Raw genomic sequence first — 25147 nt, forward strand, 5'->3', positions numbered from 1 at the left:
AGTCCATGTGGACATGCTCTGGCCTCTGTCCTGGCAGCATTGCTCGGCAGAGAGAACACTGCATTAATGTGAACCTAGCCTAACTGGGTAGAACGCCTTCAAATAAAAGGACAAAGACTGTAAAGTTTCCTCTAGGAAAAACTGGACTTTTTTTGAAACATCAGAATGCATAAATTCCCATGGTTGGGAAGTATAGGTTGTATAACATAAAGGAGACATGCACAGAAAACTGCTCAGATGGAAAGCCCAGGAAATAGTAACACAGTATTTTGGTTTTATTCAGGATAGAAATGTAAGAATATAGTCTAAAATCTGCCAGAGGAGTATAATATGGAACATACTGAGAAAACTTGCTAAATACACTGTATTTGACCTTTAGAAAAAATATTAGTAACTTCTTAATACAATTAAGCAAAATTGAGAACAAAACCAAATCAGAGGCTAAAGTGAGGCAAAGCTGGGGGGAAACCTCATGTAACTGCCCGAAAAAGAGCATTGGTCCTTGGTGAATCTATTAGAGTACAAAGGGGTCGTGTGCGGTTACTCAGAGCCTCAATACATGCACGTCCGTAGCTCGGTACACCCTGCTCCTGGCCATAACATTCGCTGGGAGCTTCCTGCGAGCCGCTCCCCCCCTCAAGTGTATCTCACCTTGCACAAAAAACAAATTTTTTTTTTTTTTTTTTTTTTTTTTAGGTCATCCTTCAGGCGTCAAATTAAATAAAAACCAACACGATTTCCTCTAGACAAAAAAAAAAAAACGAGTAAAAAGACAGTCGTGACCAAGCAGATTAACCCCTGTGCTGCCAATCGTGCCTGCAACACATCATGGAGTGATTACGTAGAGTCTCGGTGGACTGCAGCTTTGTTTTCCGTCACTTAATGACAGAATTGGTTCCCTTTTGAACTCCCTTATAAGAAACTACATCTCAGTGACTTTATTGTAGGTTTGTGTGAGGGCATGAACATACACCTCAGCACGCAACGTGGAATATGAAGGAGCAGATCAGCCCTCCTGAATGGAGTTACATGTCTCACAGGCCTGATAAGCAGAACAAGGTAAGGAATAACAACATAATAAAAGACGAAAAGGCTCCTACATGCAAAATCTTGTCATAAAAATAATCCAGGCGTCCTTGGGACATATGGGGGCCCCTTCTACACTGCTTCAATGGAGTGTCTTCATTAGGCTCTTCAGGAAGGATTTAATAAACAGGATTGTGTGAGGGATACAGCCCAGAGGTATCGTAAAGACTTGCAGAGCGATGCACACAACCAGGTTGGATTGATCAACATTGTACATTCAACAACTAAAATCCGTTCCCTACGGTTTGTCTCTCCTAGCAAAGGAACAATCATGAAGCGCCACACGGCTTTCACGTGTCAGAGAATGCTGACTCTCTCTCCCAGAGCCCTCATCTCTGCATCTTCAGAGTCGATGGATGGTGGAGGCAACAGATGTGGTGGGTACTGGAGGGAGTGCTCCCCCGCATACATCATCCAGCGGGGGTCATCACTTTCATGGGTAATGTAGCGTTCCCCTATCTTGCACTCCAGTTCACGTAGATCGAGCCAAGTCTGGAAATCCTGGTTAAAGAAATCAGAAATATAAAAACCTTAATGTCTGTCTGCTATTTGGAGAAGTCACTTATCGTAGAAGCCAAATATATACAAATGGTATAAAGTAATAAGACTAGCAGATCACTCCTAGTTCTCATTATTAGGGAGCTAGTGGGGTCCACATTCAGTATAGAGAAAATGATGTCCCCAATTCATCAAAGCAATTACCATATTTTTCTGATTATAAGACGCACTTTTTTCCTCCAAAAATTTGGAGGAAAATGGGGGGGGGGGCATCTTATAGTCTGGTGTACCTTCTCTAGCTATGGTGGGGCGTTCGGGGAGCAGCAGCGGGTCACAGGAGGCAGGAGCCTGATGATGTGGCTAATGCCCATGGGTGTGGAATGGAGTGAATATTCATTTCTTTTTAATAGCGAGCACAGTGTTATCAACAGCATCCGGCTTCTTGCAGCTGCCCGGCGTGGAATGCATAGGTGTGGAATGCAATGAATATTCGTTCCTTTAGTAGCAGCACATGTGAAAGCCGGCAACTGTAGCTGTCAAAGTGCTGACTAAAGAGCAATGAATACTCACTGCGCTCCACGCACACAGTCACGGCGTGGAGAACAGTGAGTATTACAGCAGCTGTCCTCGGCAGCTTGTAAGCAGCGCACTGCATACCAGGATGGGGAAAGGGGACAATCATACCAGGCTAAGGATGTGGCCATGCATATCAGGGCGGAGATGGGGGACCGGCATACCACAATAGGGATTGGGGCCAACAATACCAGGATAAGGATAAGGCCATGCATACCAGGATGGAAATGGGAACCAATCATACCAGGATAGGGATGGGGCCATAGATACCAGGATAGAGATAAGGTAGCCATGCACACCAGGATAGAGATAAGGTAGCCATGCACACCAGGATAGAGATAAGGAAGCCGTGCATACCAGGATGAGGGATATTAAGTATAGAATTGACCACATTATTTGCTTCATTTTTTTTCTAATTTCCTTCTCTAAAACCTTGGTGCGTCTTATAGTCCAGTGCACCTTATGGTCTGAAAAATACGGTAAGTGAAGTAAATCAATTTGAAAAGTCACAGAAATTTTGCACAAAGCGGAGTAGCACAAACATTTTTCAACTTTTGGCGTTTTCACACCAAAAGTCGCAAAATTTGTGAAAGCTCTTGATGGAACTCGGCAAAATCTGCTCATCGAATTCTTGACTAGCTGTGGGTTCCTTAGTCCATTCCCCAACTGGAGTAGTATTGATGGTGAGGGGCACAACACTTTTCAGACACTCCAGATTCATTAAGAGGTTCACACCCCTTAGGGTACGTTCCCACGGTCCGTAAACGCTGAGTGTTGGACGCTGCATACATCCGCAGCATCTAACGCGCAGCGGCCAGATGTTACAGCTTAGTAGATGAGATTTCAAGAAATCCCATGCCCACTATGCGTGCACCTGCGCCCACGGCTTCCCTACTCCCTGCGGAGACGCTCATGCGACGCGTCTTTCCAGACCGCAGCTTGTCTATCTTGCGGAGACGCGAAGATAAATATCACCAGTGCAATTTATAGGACGCGGTGATTCCACACTGTTTAGTGAACACATGCGGATTCTGCGTTCAAAAGCCGGCAGCCCTGTGTTCAAAGCACTGCAGGTTACTGACCGTGGGAACGTAGCCTGAAAGATTTGGGAGCGCATGACTCCAGTATGCCACTTCATCAAGACCAGCGAAGAACTAACCCTTCAATGCACAGCAAGCGTTTAATCTCATACGGTCACATTAAAATAGCTTTCCAATTAACTTTTTGAGACGTACATTTTGCAACATTGGCAAAAAGATATAGCTTTTGATGTCACAAACAAGCGGGTTTCAGGCCAAACCTAACGTGACTCTTCTCATTACATCTGGGCTTCAGGTTTGCTAAGTGCTGACTGCGGTTTGCCAAATGTTGACTGCTCACCTGTAACCAGGGGTGGTTTAGGGTCTTGTCCACACTGTAACGCTTCCTCATCTTTACTTGCAGGAGATTGTTAATGAGGTCAATAGCTAAAAAGAATGACAGGAGGAGTTTAGTAAAGAAAATGTTAGGGTGTGTGCACACGCTGTGGAATGCTCTGCGGATTTGTCCGCGCGGTTTACCTGCGGTTTTGCCCTGCGGTTTATCATCTCTACAATGGAGCAGATAGCAAACCGCAGTGGAATCCTGCAGAAAGAATTGACATGTCAATTCTTTCTGCGGTTTTGAAACCGCAGCAAATCTGCGTGGAAAATTCCGCACCATCTGCACTGCGGTTTTCATTTTGCATAGAAAATAAAAGGTACTGTACAACGCAGCAGAAACTGCTGCGGATCCGCAGGGCCAAATCCGCTGCGGATTCGCAGCAGAATCCGCAGCGTGTGCACAGACCCTAACATAGGCATGATCACAAGTGAAGACTACTGATGTAGACCCCGTAACACACTGCTGGCCAAAAATCAAAGGGAGAGGGGCATACCGTACTCCTCACTAATGGTGCTCGTACACCTACAACAGCTGCACACTCACTATCTGGTCATGGGGGGGGCGGCTTGTGATGACTTTACCCAGTAAAAAGGAATTTTACACAAAAGGGATAAGTTACAGATGACAAATGGACTTGACTGTGCAGCAAACGCTCCTTGTCTGCACAGATCTAAATAGGATTAGGCGCCAGCACAATTTTTGCACAATGAATCATTGCCCAATGCTACCTATAAAAGACACCTTTCCAGAAAGAAAGTTACCACAGTTCAGAGAGCAAGATTCTTCTAAATCATAACCCGCTATGGCTACATGGCGATGAGTTGTGCAAAGTGTTGCATTGCGATTTCCTATGTTGGTGCATTGTTTTGAAATGTGTTGGATTTTCTGCCGCATGCGACTCACTTGCCACAGGCTTCAATGCAGGTCACATGCTACTGCAACTCACGTTCCAATTCTCGGCACTTTGGCCATTTTTTACAGCAAAATCACAGTTTTAAAATTATTGTAACTTATCTGATAAATGCTATGGCCCAACAGATCTCACTGTATCACCAGCATTAGAGATCAGTGCCTGGAGCAGAACTAGCAACTGCAAGGTCAGTTATTAATGATGCAACCCTGTCGGATATTGGTGTGAAGTAACCGGTTACTCAACCGCTTCTTACAAGCAGCACTCACCATCAGACGACGTCTCTCTCCACGGGTGTGGTGGGTACATGAAGGCGGCATTTTGGATTTGATCATGAATGTCCTCATCTTCATTAAAAGGAAAAGTCCCACTCAGGCTGACATATATGATCACACCAACAGACCACATGTCCAATGAGCGGTTGTAGCCTCGATTTCTTAACACTTCTGGAGCCAAGTAGGCAGGGGTCCCAACCACGGAGCGGCGAAAAGACTTCTCTCCGATGATACGTGCAAATCCAAAATCACAAAGCTTAACCTGAGATGTAATAGGAGTACGAGAATGATGGTAAGACAGTGTAGAATTAACTTTTAAAGGGAATCTGTCAGGAGGTGTTTGCTATTTAATCTGAGAGCAGCATCATGTAGCAGCAGAGACCCTGATTCCAGTGTTGTATCACTTATTAGGCTATGTCTTGCAGTTTCAATACAATCCGTGTTTTATCAGAAGCTTAACACTGCCTGACTAGGTCTCATGTGCAGGCTGGTCAGGCTAATCTGTGTAACCGCCCTATCACTGATTGGCAGCTTGCTGACTGTGTACACAAGAAGCTGCTGATCAGTGATGTTGGCGGGGTTATATAGAGCTCAGCACTCTGAACACTGCCAGATCTGCAGCCGACAAAACTGGGATCTAGGATCCCTGCCCCTACATTATGCTGCTCTCACATTACATAGCAAAGACATTATGTATACTGTATATATACACATGTGAACATGATTAAGACCTGAGGCGTCGAAACGCGTTGTTCTGCAGTCATCCGACTGATATGCTGTACCTGCTGGAATTTTAATATGCATTGGCACAATAAAATGGATTTTTAATTTTCCATTCCTGGCGCTGGAACTTTCTTCCCTTTTTTCTACTATTGATTGACTGCCTAGTCAAATCCGTGCGCAGGATTTGGATCCTACCAGCAGGGCAGTGCGGTGAGCTGGATTATTCTGTTCTTTTACTGTATATATACACACACACATATATACATACACAGATACACACACACACATACACTCGCACATATATATATATATATATATATACACATACACACACATATACACCGTAGTTTGCATTTTAAGACGCACCCCAAATTTTGAGGAGAAAAATAGGAAAAAAAACTTTTTTTCTTTTATAAAATAGTAGTGCTTCTTACAATCCATGAATCTTATTGCTTACTGGGGGTGGTGGCTGCGGTGAAGCGAGGTCCCAGGGTTGCTGCTGGCGGAGACAGGAGTGGGGTGATGATGCGGACCCCAGACTGGGAGAAAGGGGTGTTCGGATGTACGACGCTGCGGGTGTTCGGTGGTGCGGGGGGCTCCACCGACATTTTGTAAAAGCCCTTGACCCCCTGCACTTCCATGGTTTACTTTGCGGTTGACTCTGGGAAAATGGCCGCTGGGGGCGGCGCATGCGCAGATGGAGATCTTGGCGCTGGATCTCATCTCCCGAGATCTTGGTGCAGAGATCTCCATCTGTGCATGCGCTGCTCCTGGCAGCCATTTTCCCGGAGTCCACTGACCACCGCAATGTAAACCATGGAAGTGCAGGAGTCAAGGTCTTTCACAAAATGTCGGTGGAGCCCCCCGCACCACCGAACACCTCAAACACCCCCTCATGCTCCACTCCACCACGGCCGGTAAGGTATGTTAGAACTATAAGATGCGACCTCATTCATATTATATATATATATATATATATATATATATATATATATATATATATATACACACACACGCATATATTATATATACACAAACATGCATACACATAGATATATGCTGTATTTTTCTCCTGGTCCTGTTTTCCAGCACTACTTTTAATCATTTGACAGGTGATTGGAGTTGACCTCTGGGCACAATCAGATTTTTCAGTCTGTATGATTTCCATAAATGGAAATGATGTCTTCCAGATGACAGCTCTTCATCATATAGTTAAGTGGTCACTGCTTCAGATCACTTCTCATTTGATAGACAATGTTAAATAAGTAATCTGCAAATGACTTCACATTTAAATACTACAGTTAGGTCCATATATATTTGGACACAGACAACATTTTTCTAATTTTGGTTCTAGACATTACCACAATGAATTTTAAATAAAACAATTCAGATGCAGTTGAAGTTCAGACTTTCAGCTTTCATTTGAGGGTATCCACATTAAAATTGGATGAAGGGTTTAGGAGTTTCAGCTCCTTAACATGTGCCACCCTGTTTTTAAAGGGACCAAAAGTAATTGGACAGATTAAATAATTGTAAATAAAATGTTCATTTCTAGTACTTGGTTGAAAACTCTTTGTTGGCAATGACTGCCTGAAGTCTTGAACTCATGGACATCACCAGACACTGTTTCCTCCTTTTTGATGCTCTGACAGGCCTTCACTGCGGTGGTTTTCAGTTGCTGTTTGTTTGTGGGCCTTTCTGTCTGAGGTTTAGTCTTTAACAAGTGAAATGCATGCTCAATTGGGTTGAGATCAGGTGACTGACTTGGCCATTCAAGAATATTCCACTTCTTTGCTTTAATAAACTCCTGGGTTGCTTTGGCTTTATGTTTTTGGTCATTGTCCATCTGTAGTATGAAACGACGACCAATCAGTTTGGCTGCATTGGGCTGGATCTGAGCACACAGTATGGCTCTGAATACCTCAGAATTCATTCGGATGCTTCTGTCCTGCGTCACATCATCAATAAACACTAGCGACCCAGTGCCACTCTCAGCCATGCATTCCCAAGCCATCACACTGCCTCCTCCGTGTTTTACAGATGATGTGGTATGCTTTGGATCATGAGCTGTACCACGCCTTCGCCATACTTTTCTCTTTCCATCATTCTGGTAGAGGTGGATCTTGGTTTCATCTGTCCAAAGAATGTTCTTCCAGAACTGTGCTGGCTTTTTTTTAGATGTTTTTTAGCAAAGTCCAGTCTAGGCTTTTGATTCTTGATGCTTATGAGTGGCTTGCACCGTGCAGTGAACCCTCTGTATTTACTTTCATGCAGTCTTCTCTTTATGGTAGATTTGGATATTGATACGCCTACCTCCTGGAGAGTGTTATTCCCTTGGTTGGCTGTTGTGAAGGGGTTTCTCTTCACCATGGAGACTATTCTGTGATCATCCACCACTGTGGTCTTCCGTGGGCGCCCGGGTCTTTTTGCATTGATGAGTTCACCAGTGCTTTCTTTCTCAGGATGTAACAAACTGTAGATTTTGCCACTCATAATGTTGTAGCAATTTCTCAGATGGTTTTTTTTCTGTTTTTGCAGCTTAAGGATGGCTTGTTTCACCTGCATGGAGAGCTCCTTTGACCGCATGTTTCCTTCACAGCAAAACCTTCCAAATGCAAGCACCACACCTCAAATCAACTCCAGGCCTTTTATCTGCTTAATTGAGAATGACATAACGAAGGGATTGCCCACACCTGTCCATGAAATAGCCTTGGAGTTAATTGTCCAATTACTTTTGGTCCCTTTAAAAACAGGGTGTCACATGATAAGGAGCTGAAACGCCTAAAAACATTCATCCAATGTTAATGTGGATACCCTCAAATGAAAGCTGAAAGTCTGAACTTCAACTGCATCTGAATTGTTTTGTTTAAAATTCATTGTGGTAATGTCTAGAACCAAAGTTAGAAAAATGTTATATTTGTCCAAATATATATGGACCTAACTTTGTATGTTTCCCACCCAAAGTGACAGCTACTAGGTATTTTCTCCTGGAACTCTTTGAAGTGTAGTCCATCTCCAGATACGGATGGCCTGACATGGGGGAGGGGGGGTCTTTTCCTTTATGGTCAAACTGCATACATGCACAAGAGAGTCCAGGGAAACAAAGCCATGGGACAATGACAGAAGCAAGGCATTCTTGGAGGCGAGGGGAAGGAAGATTTACAGCTCTAATTGTGCTGGCAGAATACAGATGAAAAGGAACTTTCTATCTTAACGTAATGGATGGCAAGTTGCAAAACATGAGAATGGGATCAGCTATGGACATGATACACTGCTACTTGCACCAAAAACAATTTATCATTTAACCTTTTCTACAAGATTTGTGTGAAAAGACAAGTCCAATTCGGAGAAAACAAGGGTAAGTTTTAATCACAATCATGTACGTATCATGTGTGTGATATATATATATATATATATATATATATATATATATATACACACACACACACACACACACACACACACACACACACACACACACACACACACACACACACACATATACACACACAATAGACTAATTAGAGCAGGAGGAGCTGCAGTTTTGAAGGGCTGGCTAATCATTACTCAGAAATTCCTGACCTCTTAAAAGCACTTGTGCTTTACTTGGATGAAAATAAACAGAGCAGAATGAATGGAAATCAGTATTTTATCTATACATTTCTAGTAATAGATCTGCAAAGAAATAAGCCCTGGAGCTTACATGCCATATCCGCACGTTCGGCCTTTAATCTAAGAGCTCCCTGTAAATTACCTGAGGAAAGGGTTCTGCGGACGCCAACAGCACATTCTCCGGTTTCAGGTCACAGTGGACAATATTCTTGAAGTGCAGGTGTCGCAGTGCTACTAAGATCTAACATACAACATACGGGTTAGGTCTCCTGACATCCATTAGTATCCTGTTGTACACGGCCCGATGGAACAATGCTCACCTGGGTGACCAGGAATTTGGTGATGCGCTCGGGTAACCTTCCCTTTTCACTGGACAAGATCATCTCCAGCATATCCCCGTGCAGCTTCTCCATCACCACAAACACTCTTTCCGGAGTCTCGAACATACACTCTAAGTTGACCACGCCGCGGTGATGCAGATTCTGCAGATAAGATGCACAGAACAATCTGGGTGATGTCTGGATTACAAAACCCTTTTCTCAAATAGTTTGTTAGGAAAGCCTAAGTTAGACCCGGCACTGCTCCCAGTTTTAGTTTCTCAATTTGTTGAATTCATCTGTCCCTTAAAGGGAATCAGTCACCTCATTTTTGGCCTATGATGCAACCTTAAAGATAAGAAAAACGAGTTTGGTTATACTCACCCGGGGGTCTGGTCCGGCGCCTCCCATCTTCTAGCGATGACGTCCTCCTCATTTCTGCCGCGGCTCCTGCGCAGGCACACTATATCTGCCCTGTTGAGGACAGAGTAAAGTACTGCAGTGTGCAGGCGCGGACCTCTCTGACCTTTCCAGGGGCCTGCGCACTGCAGTACTCTGCTCTGCTCTCAACAGGGCAGATATAGTACGCCTGCGCAGGAGCGCAACAGATGCAAGGAGGAGGACGTTATCGCTAGAAGATGGGAGACACCGGACCCAGACCGCGATGCCCATCGGACCGGACCCCCAGATGGGTATAATCTAACGGGTTTTTCTTATCTTTCAGGTTACATCAGGGGCTTATCTACAGCATTACAGAATGCTGTAGAAAAGCCCCTGATGGCTGTGGCCGCATTTCATAGGCCAAACATAAGGTGACAGATTCCCTTTAAATGTCTGTACCTATATGAAAGCTTGATTTTGTGTGGGATGTTAAACCACCAGGATCAGAGCAATCTCTGACTGTTATAGTTGCCATCAGGTGTCAGCTGTATAATACAGCTGTCTGCAGCCATTTATGGAGCGGGCACAACTCCTAAGCCGGCTTCATATATGTCACCAAGGGGTGATTGGAGAGGGGGTTCTTATCCAGGATCCTCCGCTATTGCACAGAGCTGGGAGCATCTACAATGAGGATCTCGGGCTCTACGGAACTTGTCCCCTGTCTGCATTACACAGATAGATCAGGAATAATCACAAGTACAATTAAGGTGACCAGCCTTACATTGTAGAAACGCTTGGTCCACTGTAAAATAGTTGACGAAGAAGCCCTAAAACAATTAGTGTTGTGACATAATGAAGATTGGACAACTCCTGAGGTGCAAACATCCATTAAGAGTAAATGGCCATGTACTGTGGCACAAGTGGAGATATCACATGTCACAAGACAGGTGTGGCCGCTCCGCCGAGAAGCAGTTCATTACCCGTGGCCATTGTTCGCTTTCTCAGATGTCCAGTCCTAATGGAAAATACTACGCAGCACAGCGCTACTCTTTGTCCTGCTATAACGTAAGCCTTCATGCATAGAAATAAAAGGTTAAACATGGGCTTTATCATACACTAGCTGGAAAGTCTTCTGTGGAAAACTGGTTTCTCTATGAAAGAAGTTACCGTGTGATAAAGACCAATCGCCATTTATACAGAGTAAGAAATTATCCACAGGAGAGGTGGTGTTTGAACTTGCGAATGTTTCACAAGAAACAGCTTTTATCTCCATAGAGGAGGAAAACAACAAAGTGTTAAAAAAAAAATTCAACATCAGGACCCCAAATGCATCAGTATTATGGATAAATCAGAAAAAATTGGGTATTTTTCTCTCCATAGACCAATATTGTGGTGGAACACCACTTCAGAAACCAATAAAATGATGCAAACAGCAAGACGTAAGGGAATTATCAAACATAAGACCTGCGGAAACAGTCTGGACCTCAAACTTTTCGGTTTGGGTTCACCCATCTCTACTCCTGAGTCTCCCATTCCTCGTCACTGCACTACCGCATGGAGGAAGGGCTTAAATGGAACTGTTGGCCAAGCATTTAAGGAGTTGGGGGCTGAGCATTACTGCAGCTGGGGGTCAAGTATCCACGAAACCGCCAGTCAATGCAATGGTGATCTTCATTCTAGTGATCACAGGTTTGTCACCCATCGTGTGGGTAGGTGACAAATGCCTATTGTGTGAAAACCTCTTTAAATATCAAAGAGTAAAAGGGTTGACAGGTGATTTATTTCAGGAGTGCACCAATCCTTAACTTTCTAGGGTGGGCATTCATGCTTTATTGACAGTTTGTCCACTTGCCCAAACTCTGCTCTCTCTGATGCGTTTATGAGGCAAACCATTGGCGTGGCACTGAAGATGGCCAAGATTAGGAGCTAAATACGCAAATCAGTGATCCAGCCAGCTTCAGAGCAGCTCTCACAAGCTCTAATGTAAAGAGTTTGCTGTCACGGGTGTGTCAGAGGCTGCAGACAGTCACACGGCAACTAGCTGCAGGAAGTCTCTGCGTTTGGCCTTGCACACACCTTCTTAACCCTTTTGACTCTTTGACCCAGTTGCAACCTTTCTCCGGCTCTAATTGACACACCTGGACCTGGATGTTTACAGACTGCCAGCCTGCTGATGGGAGTTGCCGATGATATTTCCATCCTGTTGAGGCTTGGAGCTATAGCAGTCAGCTATCTTCCTCTTTAGTGTTGTTGGAAGACGTCTGAGTTACATGTCTGAGTCTACTCAAGATAAGTATTCCCATTGTTTGTGAATCCCAGCTGTCTTTAGTGGTAGTGGGGATCGACTAGTGCCTAGCTCATCATTCCAAAGTAAGGCTTATCACCAGGGTCAGGCAGGGATTAGGTTCCTGTTCGCAGATAGGTGCAGAACCTATATAGGGAAGTTTAGTGCAAACAGGGTGACTATAGATATGCCTAGGGGTCTCCACTCCCCCGTTCCCTAGTGTTGAGAAGTCTTTCCTACACTGTGCGTGACACTTGTAGTCTTACCCATATTCACAGAATAACTCTTTAAAGTCATATAATATATAATCAAGAGCCATAATGTCCATCCTTTGAACCAAATACAAGAAGAATATCAAGGAGTTGCTGTTTATATACGTCTCCAGGATGTAAATGTAGGTCAAATGAAGATTCATACAGCATTATAACCTCATAAATGCACAACTCATCGAGAACCTGGTTTAATTTTGACAAAAAGAAAACCAAACAAACACATTCTCCACCAGAACAACCAGTATAAGTGCAATTAAATTCCCCTTCCCTGCACACAAATAATAACCAGTCTTTCTCTAATGTTAATCACCAGAACACATTGGCAGCAAGAGCCGTCACTTCTACAGTAAGGCGAGAGCAAAATGATTCCAGTCTGTAATAGGAAAGAATAATAAAAAACCTCACCCACCCCTACACCATGCTTCTGAGCAGAAAGGTTATTACCTTAGGAACATAAAGAAGAATTATCAATAACTAATTACGGTACATATCCAAAAGACAAAAGCACTTTCATTCCAGAGTAGAGATGTGCATCTTCAGGAATTCACAAATAGCAGAAGTGTCCAGACAGAAACGTCTTGGTGATCAGTTACTTGAAGGCACATCGCAGCAGATACTGTGGTTAATGGTTTTGTGGTTTGTTTTCAAGGAAGTGGCTACAGTTACAAGATATAGCAAACAATTATTTATTATCTCCTTGTTCTGCACCATACAGAACATTACTGATCAACGCTGGAGCCTTACAAGCCCGGTGAGCACTGTTTTCAGGTTGGGTTCTTGAAGGGTCTGCATGACGCAATGCCACCCATATTGTGGTATGTGCCTAATATCATAGCTCCAGCCCATAAAAGTGGACGGTGCTGAAATGTCATACAAAACACAACCTATGGACAATTGTGGCAGTATCATTGGGACAAACTGAACAATTTCTTAAACACCACTGTACTTCATAATATGGGTGTACCTATATAAAAAGGATACCTACAAGGAAAAGGTTAAAACCCCCACTAACAACTGTGCAGTCGCACAATGCTGTATTTGCAAATTCAAATGAGTAATATTGGTAAAATGATGCAAAAAAAAATGTGACATTAGAAAAGCAGCATGGAGCTACTGAGAAAGCAAAGGCGAAACGCGTTTGGTGCAAGGTCTCTCACTTAAGGCATGTTTTCATGTAGCCACTTGGTTATAGTTTTGCATCTTTATATCTATGAACTTTGTAGGTATTGATAAGGCTCTGTTCACATACCCAGTTGTCATCGGTTTGGAATGGATCAAGCGCTAAAAATGACAATGCATTACAAACTGAGCAAAAATGGATGCAAAATGGAATCCAATCTTATTTTTATGATCCCAAAAAGGGATTAAAAACAAAAGCAATTATGAGACATAGCCTCGTTCTTAATATTACTTATCACTGCACTTTGCTGTTTACTGGATATTTCATCCTGCTTCTAATTTTGCGAGCTTTATATATTTGTGGCTACCTGTATTATTTCTGATATGTGTGTTGTTTAGGAGATGTGACTGCCCCCATATCTGACAGTTTTCATGTGCCAATTTCCCCAAACCCCCCGTTTTCATCATTAAATTGTTTTGGTAAATAACACATCTTGTGAATTCACCATTGTGCCCGAGAGTGTAATCCTTTTCTTTGTAGCTATTGTATAATAACCAAAGCAAAACAGGAAGAAAGGAAAAGGTATATGATGCAGTAGCACAAAGGTAATACCGAAATACTGGGAAGCATGAGCTGTCTAGTTTTTTAGTATTAGACACACTAATTTGCTAAATCTTAACTTCCAGATGAACTGAAGTGAAAGCCCCTTATTCCGTCAGGGCACGAGAGTTGCATTTCTGTGGAGCTACAGGTTGGAGGTAACTGGTATAGGTAATATTTTTAATACCTGTAAAATAGCAACTTCATTCCGTAACTGGCTTTCTTGTTTTGTAGGAAACCGCAACTTATCAATTATTTTAATAGCCACATCCCGGCCTGTCTTCCGATGCTTACCTACAATGAAAGGGTCACACATGAGGAATCAAATAAAATCATAATAGATCATAATCGTGGCTAATAGAGCAGATACAAACCACGGAGCCATACCTCCATATACAATGCCAAACTGGCCCGACCCAAGAACCTCATCTGGGAAAATCTGATACACTGAACTGATATCCTGAAAAGAGGAGAAATTTGACGTTAACTATTGCAAAAAATGAGTATGCTGCAATCATCTCAGATCCACTAGTTTCCGATTTTGGTTGATCCGCTGTGTTGGAGTTTTCTAGTCCTTGTAAAGTGCAGGGTAGGGAACATATAAGCTCGCCAAACAACAAATCAGCACCCCACTGGGATGGGTTATTGTTTTGTTATCTAAAGTGGCAACCTTCCCAGCAGAGATCAACCATAACCAACCGTGGAAAAAGCAGGCGTCTGATATCACCAACGAACGACCAGCTTTAATGCTGCATCCATTACAATTTTGGAGTACTTGTTCCAAAAAGTATCCCATACCAACATTTAAAAGGCGGCAATCACACATTGCGGCCGCATTGTGTCGGTCTCAATTTGGGAAAAGCAAAGCAAAATAATGTTTTTGCATACGACACTGCTTTAATGTGTGAACGAAGCCAAACGGTGTCTTCCGTTATTTCACAAGACCCAACCACACATGTGAAACAGCTGTGAGTGGAGGGTGACTGCATGAAGAAAAGCAATGGAAGCTGACCACAATATCGGTGATTAATCATGATCAGGGTAACAGAAGAAATGGAAGACATGTGCATAATGTTTCACACCAGGACCATTGTGTAGAAAATACGTCCCATGTACACAGCAGTCTTCTGTACGTACCACATTCTCCTGCACTTCACAGTTGGACACTGAGATGCTCATTGATACATCTCCTGAAATGAAATAATGACTCGTTAGACTTGGAGGCTTAAAGAATATGGACACCAAGCAAAGCATTATTTTATTCCTCTTAAATGTATGTCACATTGATTATATGATGTTGTAATGGTTGCTTAACTGCTAAAATTCATGAGGGGCCTGGATGCCTTTCTAGAAAAATGTAATATTACAGGATAGGGGCACTAGATTCTGTGATGGGAGGTTGATCCAGAGAACTAGTCTGATCACCATACATGGAGTCGGGAAGGAGTTCTTCCCCTTAATAAGGAGATATTAGTGTCTGCCCCGTGATGTTTTTGCCTTCCTCTGGATCAGTTTCCCAAACCCCACTCCACACGGCCACCCCACAGGCCATGTTTTCAGGATTTCCATAGTATTGCACAGGTGAGAGAATTCCTGATGCCTTGATGATACTTTCCATCAGCTGTGCTATACTAAGGAAATCCAGAAAAGATGACCTGTCGGGGGCCGTGAGGACTGGAGTTTGGAAACACTTATCTAGAACAACATTGTAGATTAGAAGTTGAACTCAATGGACTGGTGTCTACAGTCAACCTTAAAAACTATGAAAAACTATGTCTTTTTGACTAATAATTTCTGAAATAATCATTCTTTATAGAGAACCTGACAGGTCACCCCAGGCCCTCCAACCCACCAGCATTAGACTATTGCCTATCCTGCCCTCTATAGTGTTTAACACCTAGGGGCGTTGTTTTCCCCAGACTAGTCGGCCCTCCCAGCATTTTAGCAGCATGATTTGTAAGTACGGGCATCACTGACTCTCTGCAAAACTCATGCATGCAAGCAGCTTTCTTCATCCGCATTATTGCTCCACTGAAGCCGGGTGTAGGCTTCGAGGCGCACGTGTCCGAAAGTGAGGAACACCCTACACAACTTATTGTTTGTAGAGAGAGGTTATTGAATTTCTCAATGTATTTTTGTATAAATTACTCATGGTTTTCAAGATCTCTTCTTACTGCCATTTGATCAAAACCTTCACCATTTGCTACCAATGGATGGTGTTGTGTCCGGGTCATTGAATACAACATGTCATGGTTTGGACAGTGTTCTTGCCCTGCACTCACAAGGTTAAGTGTACGTGGCCTCTTTCTGGATCTGGGAGGGGTATTTATACTCACTCTTTACCAGGGTTCTCTGTCAGCTATACTGTTGTTCTGATTGTGTGTCTGACCCCCCTCGTGTGCGTGTACTCTGCATTGTTTGTTTGCTTCCCGTGTATGACCCGGTCCGTTCCCTCACTCTGTACTCCGTCTCTCGTTTTGGTACTATTGTCTTCTCCGGTTCTGACACCCTGGCTTGGCTATCGTTACTCCGTTACAGTTTGTCCCTATTGTACAGTCTATTGCCCGTTCTTGTTTTCTGATCTATTACTACGTTCTGACTATTCGCTTTGTCTAATCCTTTGGTACTGTCGTGCTATCTTGTGCTTTGACCCTGGCTTGATCTAGTTTCTATCTCTGCCTATGCCCCTTGGTAATATTGTCCTGTAGTTACCTTTCTAGGAGTTTTCCTCAGCTCCTAGCTCTCTAGAGTTTAGACCATGCCCTCAGCAGTCACATGCTTCAGGTCCTGTGAGCCTGGAGCATGCATCATCACCACAGCTGCCCCATTCCACAGGTATCTTTGTGCACAGTTTTGTACTCAGGACACGTGTACTGGCTCAGTGAGCAGGTGCAGTGCGGTGTTCCTGACACAACAGTTGTCTCAAACATGCAGCCCCAGAAGCTGCATTCTGTGGTCTGCGTGGTAGAACAGTTCCGAGGGCTTAGCGGTCATGGTCGCAGAGGGTCACAACCAGACCTGAGGAGGAAGGGGGTCGGCTGATGCCAGTACCAAGGGAACCTGTCAGCAGGATTGTGCGCAGTCACCTACACACAGTGTCAGGTCAGCGCCATTATACTGATTAAAATGATACCTTGGGTTGACAAAATCTGTCTTGTTGTTGTTTCTTAATCTTTATTTTCAGTTTTGTGTTAATGATATGCTCATGCCCTAAGGCGGGGTTGGTGCATGTGGTGCTCTGATTAGATATTTATAATGCAGACTGCTGACAGGTCACTGGTCCCTCACCGAACTGCCCCCTAGATTACGTAATGAATACACTAATGTGTGTACTTGAAAAAAAGCATGTCACTTGATCAAACTGGTGGTGACTGCGCACTTTCTCTTATCGGTTATTGCCTATTAGCTCCGTGTTTCAAAGAAAAAAAAAATCACCATAAATATGGCGCCATCGGGTGCGCCTGCGCATGAGCATCCATTGTGTTCCGATAGATGCTACTGCGCAAGTGCCACCACCGGATCCTTGTTGCTGACAAAGACAGACACCGAAACGCGCGTTGGTTGGACGCATCCTCGGGACAGACTCTTGTCCCCTTTCTCATCCATCTTCTAACAGGTACCACACTATGTGATATTGTGGCAGTATGTTAATATTTCACACTATTGATATGCTTATTTATTTGGCATACACTATTGTAGTCACCAGTGAATTAAGGTGACAGTATATGCACGTCTACTTTTTTATTAATTCTTAAACTGTATTTTTGGCTACATACTGTATCTGTTTTTTATGTGGGTCCATGTTTCACATTTACTCCTTACTTAGTCCTGATGTCATAATTATCTTTCTTTTGCTGCAGCCATTTCAAGATTTGGATTTTAGCCTGTCCCCTGTGCATTGCGTCCCTTTTTTTCCCCCTGAGTATTTGTTTCCACCTTCACCTAATTTTATCTTTGTAATTAAATATATTTTTTTCACTCAATTTGGGTTTTAAACTCGGTTTCTTCACTGTTCCTGTACTTCCACAATAACGCAGAGGCATACAAATCATAAAGATGATATAATTGTTCATTTGGCATGTTAATTCTGGACGTGAGGACCCCAAAAGAATCAAAGTTTAGTTACATGAAAATGGAAAAATAAAAATCCCACATTTTCTGGGAGAGCCCATTCCTTTCCATACATAAGCAGTGATGGTTAGGACGATATATTAATGGCATGAATAACTCTAGGACGTACTGTGCTGGCTGCTTCCTCCATTCGCCCCCTTTGGGTTCACTGGCATCAGGGCATGCTGGATGGCGATCTCCCACATCCGAGCTACTTCCATCCCCACTCCACTGTTCACAACCACATTATTCCCAATCTCAGGGGTGATCGGCTGGCTAAGGCTTTCCCCCACATAATATACAATGTTGGCAGTGGTGATCTCAAAGCAGTGAGGGTTAGCACCAGGGGGGAGCTGGGACAGGTTTTTAGCAGGCTCCAGGTAGAGTATCTCAGACAGGGGGATTTCCTGTGAATAAAACATAAATGCAACTAAATTATCAGACAACGACTTGTCAACAGTTCTAGAATGAATGAAATCCTAACATTTTATTGTGGGTGCTGGGGAAAATGATTATTTCATTTTCCAAAAATATTTGTAGGTGAGAAAAAGTGGTGAAATTGGCAACAATTATTTGAAGTGGAGCTTATTTAGGGAGGACATTGAGCATTCATGGCTGCTCAGCGGCCATCAGTCAGGCAGTGGAATCGGTGGAAAGGCCATCACTTTCATAGATCTGGAAAGCTAATCTACGAAAATCAAGTCAGTGAGGCTCCAACTCTCGGCATCACCATCAGCTATGATTAAAGGCCAGAAGTGCGACATGAATGTACAGAGATCTAGAGAACAGGGGGAGGTGTCAGAAATGGCATCCCTATCGATCTGATATTGATAGCCTATCAGTTTTCTACAAGCGTAAAATTCCCTTTAAAGGGAACCTGTCACCCCCCAGGGCGTTTTTCAGTTAAAGAGCCACCTTCAGCAGCACTAAGGCTGCATTCTGTGAAGGTGGCTCTTCTGTTTCTGACCCCTAGTAACGCTGAAGTATCAACTTTTACAACTAGCTCCTCATACCTGTAATGTATCCCATAGGTATAGTGTGTCCCCCCTGTTTCAGCCGCCTACCATCCGTCCATCATCATGCCCCTGTGCGTCAGTGCCTCCCCCTGTTTTGAACGCCGGCGCCTGCGCTGTGACGAGTTCTCGGGCATGCGCAGTGCGCGCTGCCCGAGAACCGACATCAGGCTATTGCGCCTGCGTGTTGCGGAGGCCCCAGCCCCGCAGTGTGAATACATCATAACACACTGCGGGGCGGGGCTGGGGGCTCCACAACACGCAGGCACAATAGCCTGATGTCGGTACTTGGGCAGTGCGCACTGCGCATGCCCGAGAACTCGTGTCACAGCGCAGGCGCCAGAACTCTTGTCACAGTGGAGGCGCCGGCATTCAAAACAGAAGGAGGCAGCGACGCACAGGGGCAGGATGATGGACGGATGGTGGGCAGCACCCAGACACAGGACAGAGGAATGATGGACGGATGGTGGGCGGCTGATACAGGGGGACACACCATACCTATGGGACACATTACAGGTATGAGGAGCTAGTTATAAAAGTGGCTAATTTCAGCGTTACTAGGGCTTACCTTTTCACGGGCTGCACTCAAATATAAATGGATTAAGGGGGTGGGGATTAAGCGTTTGACAAGCTCTCTTTAAATATTCTTAAAATGGCTACACATAATAACATTCACCAAATGTAACATCTGTATGGTTCGATGCACTGACAATATTCAGGTTTCATTTTTACCCAGGGAACTGGGTCAGCGATAATGGATGACTTTGGGTAATCATATCCATACTGAATACATTAAACCCGTCATGTAAAAAAAGAACATCATTAAAGGACTGCGATCCCAAATTCTCCACTTACCTTGTAGTATTTGCTTCCAGTATCGTTCTGAAATAAGGTTACACACTTGCTGTCCAGTCTCCAGTAATGTCTTTTCCTCTGTAAGAAAACAAAAACAAAATGGAAAACACAAAAAATGTATAAAATGGTAACAACATATTACTGAAATGCACATAGCCAGTAAAAAGCAATGATTTTCATATCATAACCAATCACTAAACTTGCGCCACATCCAACCCGTGGCCTGGTAAACGCGTGGCATACTTACCAGGGTGTCTTTGCTGGTATAATGCACCATCCAACCTTCTTTCATAACGCTGCTGCTTTTCCGCTTTGTGTGCTTGACAGACTGAACCACTCGCATCAAGGGAATGTTATTACTGGCCGAGGGGCTGAAATTAGGATAAATTACTAAAGTGAACTTGAGAATTAAAACTTCAACCATAAATGGATATGACAATAGGTAGGGTTTTTTTGCATATGTTACGGCAAAACTATGATATTCCTATAGTAGGGAGTGATCCTAAAATATTCCACCTAGATCAAATAAACATTGTGACACTACAAAACACAAAGCTTGGCCGGAGAAGAAGTTTTTTTTTTTTTTTAAGGTAGTGTCCAGGTAGTGCTCATTTATTAAAACTCTATGATTTATCTCTTTATTTACGATTATTTACTATTATGTATCTATCTAGTTACCTCAATTATTTAAATATAATAAACAAGCAGGTTTCCTAAAAAAAAAACAAAAAACAATCCTTTGTCAGGCACTTTGCATAAGCAATCAATATCATGTCAGTGAGGGTCAGATAACAGTCCTCCCACTTTTCAACAGTTTGTGGGTCTTGTGATGTCAAGGTGTAAAGAGCCTGAACACCACAGCTCCATACGATGTCTATAGGCCGTTCTCCGCTACTGCAGTTCAACTCCTATTAAAGTGAATGGGATCTGAGCTGCAGTACTCGAGAATGGTCACTAAACAGTGTAAGAAGCTACAGTGTCCAGCCAGCTATAGGAGGAGGTGCTGGATCGCCATTGATAAGATATTGATGACCCAGCCAAAGGATGGATCATGCACATCTAAATCCATTTCAAAAGAAAATGCTGATCATCTTGAAGGCTCGTGACGAAGCCCCAGCCACAAAGTTGTGAAACGTTGCCACTGTTTTGCATTGGTCTCATCACTACTACATACCTGATCATACGATCAGATGTATCCTGATCCTGGTCGGGGTCCTGCATGTCTCCATTCTCACTTCGGCAGCCAGTCATTATGCTATCAGAATCTGGAGTTAGAGGCTCGTCTACGTCGTCCATCAGTAGCCTGCTGCTTGAATCGCTTTCAGTGTCGCTTCCCTCTTCCATGACGACATCAGACTCGGCCCCAGGACTTAATAAGTCTCCAAAGAGAAAGAAGACTCATAAAAACCTTCCAATTTACAGTAAAAGGACTAACCATCTTACACCTAAAAAGCATGCCACAATGGACACCAGCCACACAACTCCGTTGGCATGCATACCTCCATTAATGGCCACCTCTCCAAGGCAGTTGTGAGGCACTTTAGTTGCACACCGCTTGTGACAGTTGAATTTGCAGTCCTTGCACTGCAGCCCTTGACGGAACAGACCTTTTAGCAGCTTCTTACAGTACTGGCACACCGTGGGTCGCGTGTATGAGTGGATAACAAACGTGTGAGGCACTTTCACTTTGGAGAGCAAGATTTTGTCTAACTGGATGGGCCGACCAGGGTAAGGCTGGGAACTGGATCTCTTCTCCCGAACAAATGATTCTGATGGACTTTTTTGCTGGATAAAGAAAGGAAGTTACATTTTTAGAAAAAGCCATTATTTCGCAAGCAGAATCTGTAATTTACTTGTCTAAGCCCTTAAAACCAGTAATGTGCGGTAGCAATCTCAGTAGTGTCTACGCAAAGCCACCGGCTCACTGGTATGGAGAGGACAGCTGCACAACACTATCACACTATAGAAATTTGCTTGCAGGAAATAAAACCTACGTAAAAAGCGCTACAAACACCAGCATAAAGCAAAACTGCCTATATCAGCATGCAGCAACAAGGCAGGCAACACATACTGGGATACGCGCTGCCGTGGGGATATTCTGCCTATCACCATTAAGATTCTTATTTTTAGGCCTCGTTCAGGCATTTTTTTATTGCGAGGAAGGCTATGGAGTTGGCAAGCCAAACCTATGACTCCTCAATTTCTATGACACTGACTCCACCAAAATGGGCAAAATTCAACAGCCCTGATTTCAAGCATGAAAATCTGACCTACTTTAGACATCCCTAGGATGCAGCGAGGATGGCATCAGACTGCTGTCTGAGTTTTTCACTGACCCATACACTTGCATTCATTAATTTCATCGGAGACGGATTAAAAACTGACTTTGTTTTCCGGACAGACTCCAAAAAATGTAGGCATGGGAACAATAATGGGTACGTGTTTTATCAGCACAAAACATGAAAAGAATTTGTACATGAAAAATTTAGAGGTGATTGAGGCCTAAAAATGAGGAATAAAGTTGATTCAGAACAAAAATAAAGATCTCAAAGTACGGACAGATCACTTCTGGCATAATGTCATTAACAACCTGGGCACAGGACAAAATGCCATTTATTGTAATATTTTTTCCCCAAGACTGTAGCTAGGATCCCAAACACAGGAATGAGACTGCAGAGCCTGAGTGACCGTCAGCCTCTGTAAATGAAGCCATATACTTCCTGCCTAGTGCAGGCCTCAGTGACCGCCAGCCTCTGTACATGAAGCCATATACCTCTTGCCTAGAGCTGGCCTCAGTGACCGCCAGCTTCTGTACATGAAGCCATATACCTTCTTCCTAGAGCTGGCCTCAGTGACTGCCATCCTCTGTACATGAGGCTATATACCTCCTGCCTAGAGCTAGCCTTAGTGACTGCCAGCCTCTGTACGTGAGGCTATGTACCTCATGCCTAGAGCTGGCCTCAGTGACTGCCATCCTCTGTACATCAGGCCATGTTCCTCCTGCCTAGAACTGGCCTCAGTGACTGCCATCCTCTGTACATGAGGCCATGTACCTCCTGCCTAGAGCTGGTCTCCTAAGGCAGTGAAAGGGCATGCATATGAGATAGTAGGGCAACATAAAATGTGAACAGGGAGGCGTTAAAGGGAACCTACAGTACAGACCAAAAGTTTGGACACCTTCTCATTCAAAGAGTTTTCTTTATTTTCATGACTATGAAAATTGTAGATTCATTCTGAAGGCATCAAAACTATGAATTAACACATGTGGAATTATATAATTAACAAAGAAGTGTGAAACAGCTGAAAATATATCTTATATTCTAGGTTCTTCAAAGTAGCCACCTTTTGCTTTGATTACTGCTTTGCATACTCTTGGCATTTTCTTGATGAGCTTCAAGAGGTAGTCACCGGAAATGGTCTTCCAACAGTTATGAAGGAGTTCCCAGAGATGCTTAGCACTTGTTGGCCCTTTTGCCTTCACTCTGCGGTCCAGCTCACCCCAAACCATCTCGATTGGGTTCAGGTCTGGTGACTGTGGAGGCCAGATCATCTGGCGCAGCACCCCATCACTCTCTTTCTTGGTCAAATAGCCCTTACACCGCCTGGAGGTGTGTTTGGGGTCATTATCCTGTTGAAAAATAAATGATGGTCCAACTAAACGCAAACCAGATGGAATAGCTGGAATAGCATGCCACTGCAAGATGCTGTGGTAGCCATGCTGGCTCAGTATGCCTTCAATTTTGAATAAATCCCCAACAGTGTCACCAGTAAAGCACCCCCACACCATCACACCTCCTCCTCCATGCTTTACGGTGGGAACCAGGCATGGTGAGTCCATCCGTTCACCTTTTCTGCGTCGCACAAAGACACGATGGTTTGAACCATGGTGTTGACCCGGTCTCTAATCCGAGCTGCTGTTAACCTGCGATTTCTGAGGCTGGTGACTCGGATGAACTTATCCTCCGCAGCAGATGTGACTCTTGGTCTTCCTTTCCTGGGCCTATCCTCATGTGAGCCAGTTTCTTTGTCGCGCTTGATGGTTTTTGCCACTGCACTTGGGGACACTTTCAAAGTTTTCCCAATTTTTCAGACTGACTGACTTTCATTTCTTAAAGTAATGATGGCCACTCGTTTTTCTTTACCTAGAATTTGTCATATGGCAAGAAAAAACAGCTAACAGTCTATTCAGTAGGACTATCAGCTGTGTATCCACCAGACTTCTGCACAACACAGCTGATGGTCCCAACCCCATTTATAAGGCAAGAAATCCCCCTTATTGAACCTGACAGGGCACACAAGTGAAGTGAAAACCATTTCCGGTGACTACCTCTTGAAGCTCATCAAGAGAATGCCAAGAGTGTGCAAAGCAGTAATCAAAGCAAAAGGTGGCTACTTTAAAGAACCTAGAATATAAGACATACAGTATTTTCAGTTGTTTCACACTTTTTTGTTAATTATATAATTCCACATGTGTTAATTCATAGTTCTGATGCCTACAGGGTGAATCTACAATTTTCATAGTCATGAAAATAAAGAAAACTCTTTGAATGAGAAGGTGCGTCCAAACTTTTGGTCTGTACTGTATATGATCAGAGACCGGATGCACAAGCGCAGTTCGGTACAGCGTTGTATGAAACACTCCAGCATGTCCAAGAAAACAAAGTTTAAGAATCTGGCCAGGAACAATATGGTGAGAATGAACTAGTCCCAGCATCGCTCCAGGCGAGCGACAGTGAGACCAGTCAATCACCTGGATCGAGGTGGGAAAAAGTCACCCTGAGGTGGCATCGGATTAGTCATGATTCTGCCTATGGTTCAAAGGTGCATCATTAAACTATTGTTTTCTACAACACCAAAGAATTTCAGCGAAGAATATACCTAATTGCAATCGTGCAGCACGGCTCCGATTCATGCTGTCTGTGGTTTGGGCAGCGAGAATAACCTCACCTGACATGTTCCCTTTTAAAGGGATCAACAACATTGATTGTAGTTTAACAGATGTGTTGAGGAGATGATTTTGTGGCAGTCACTGACATACAAGTATTACAGGTTCTCCTCCTTCCCAGCAGACCGCACAGCTCTCCTGTCCACAAATC

At 43.7% G+C, this 25147-nt stretch overlaps 1 protein-coding gene across 1 annotated transcript in view; it reads right to left on the bottom strand.

Annotated features, from left to right (window-relative positions):
* Positions 1-254: 254 nt before the first annotated feature.
* Positions 255-25147, bottom strand: part of PRKD1 (protein kinase D1) — a 184239-nt gene continuing 159346 nt past the window's right edge. Inside the window, exons 5-17 of the mRNA XM_073577800.1 lie at positions 21551-21836; positions 21226-21430; positions 20299-20422; positions 20052-20129; positions 18314-18590; positions 15211-15263; positions 14461-14533; positions 14261-14367; positions 9420-9581; positions 9242-9340; positions 4759-5026; positions 3538-3623; positions 255-1587 (exon numbers count right to left, since the gene is read on the bottom strand). Of these exons, the coding sequence (XP_073433901.1) occupies positions 1384-1587; positions 3538-3623; positions 4759-5026; positions 9242-9340; positions 9420-9581; positions 14261-14367; positions 14461-14533; positions 15211-15263; positions 18314-18590; positions 20052-20129; positions 20299-20422; positions 21226-21430; positions 21551-21836 (2022 nt within the window). The 3' untranslated portion in view covers positions 255-1383. The remainder of the gene's footprint in view (positions 1588-3537; positions 3624-4758; positions 5027-9241; positions 9341-9419; positions 9582-14260; positions 14368-14460; positions 14534-15210; positions 15264-18313; positions 18591-20051; positions 20130-20298; positions 20423-21225; positions 21431-21550; positions 21837-25147) is intronic.

Source organism: Dendrobates tinctorius, unplaced genomic scaffold, assembly GCF_039654945.1.
Source record: "Dendrobates tinctorius isolate UK_male_01 unplaced genomic scaffold, ASM3965494v1 ptg000057l, whole genome shotgun sequence".
Taxonomy (NCBI): Eukaryota; Metazoa; Chordata; class Amphibia; order Anura; family Dendrobatidae; genus Dendrobates; species Dendrobates tinctorius.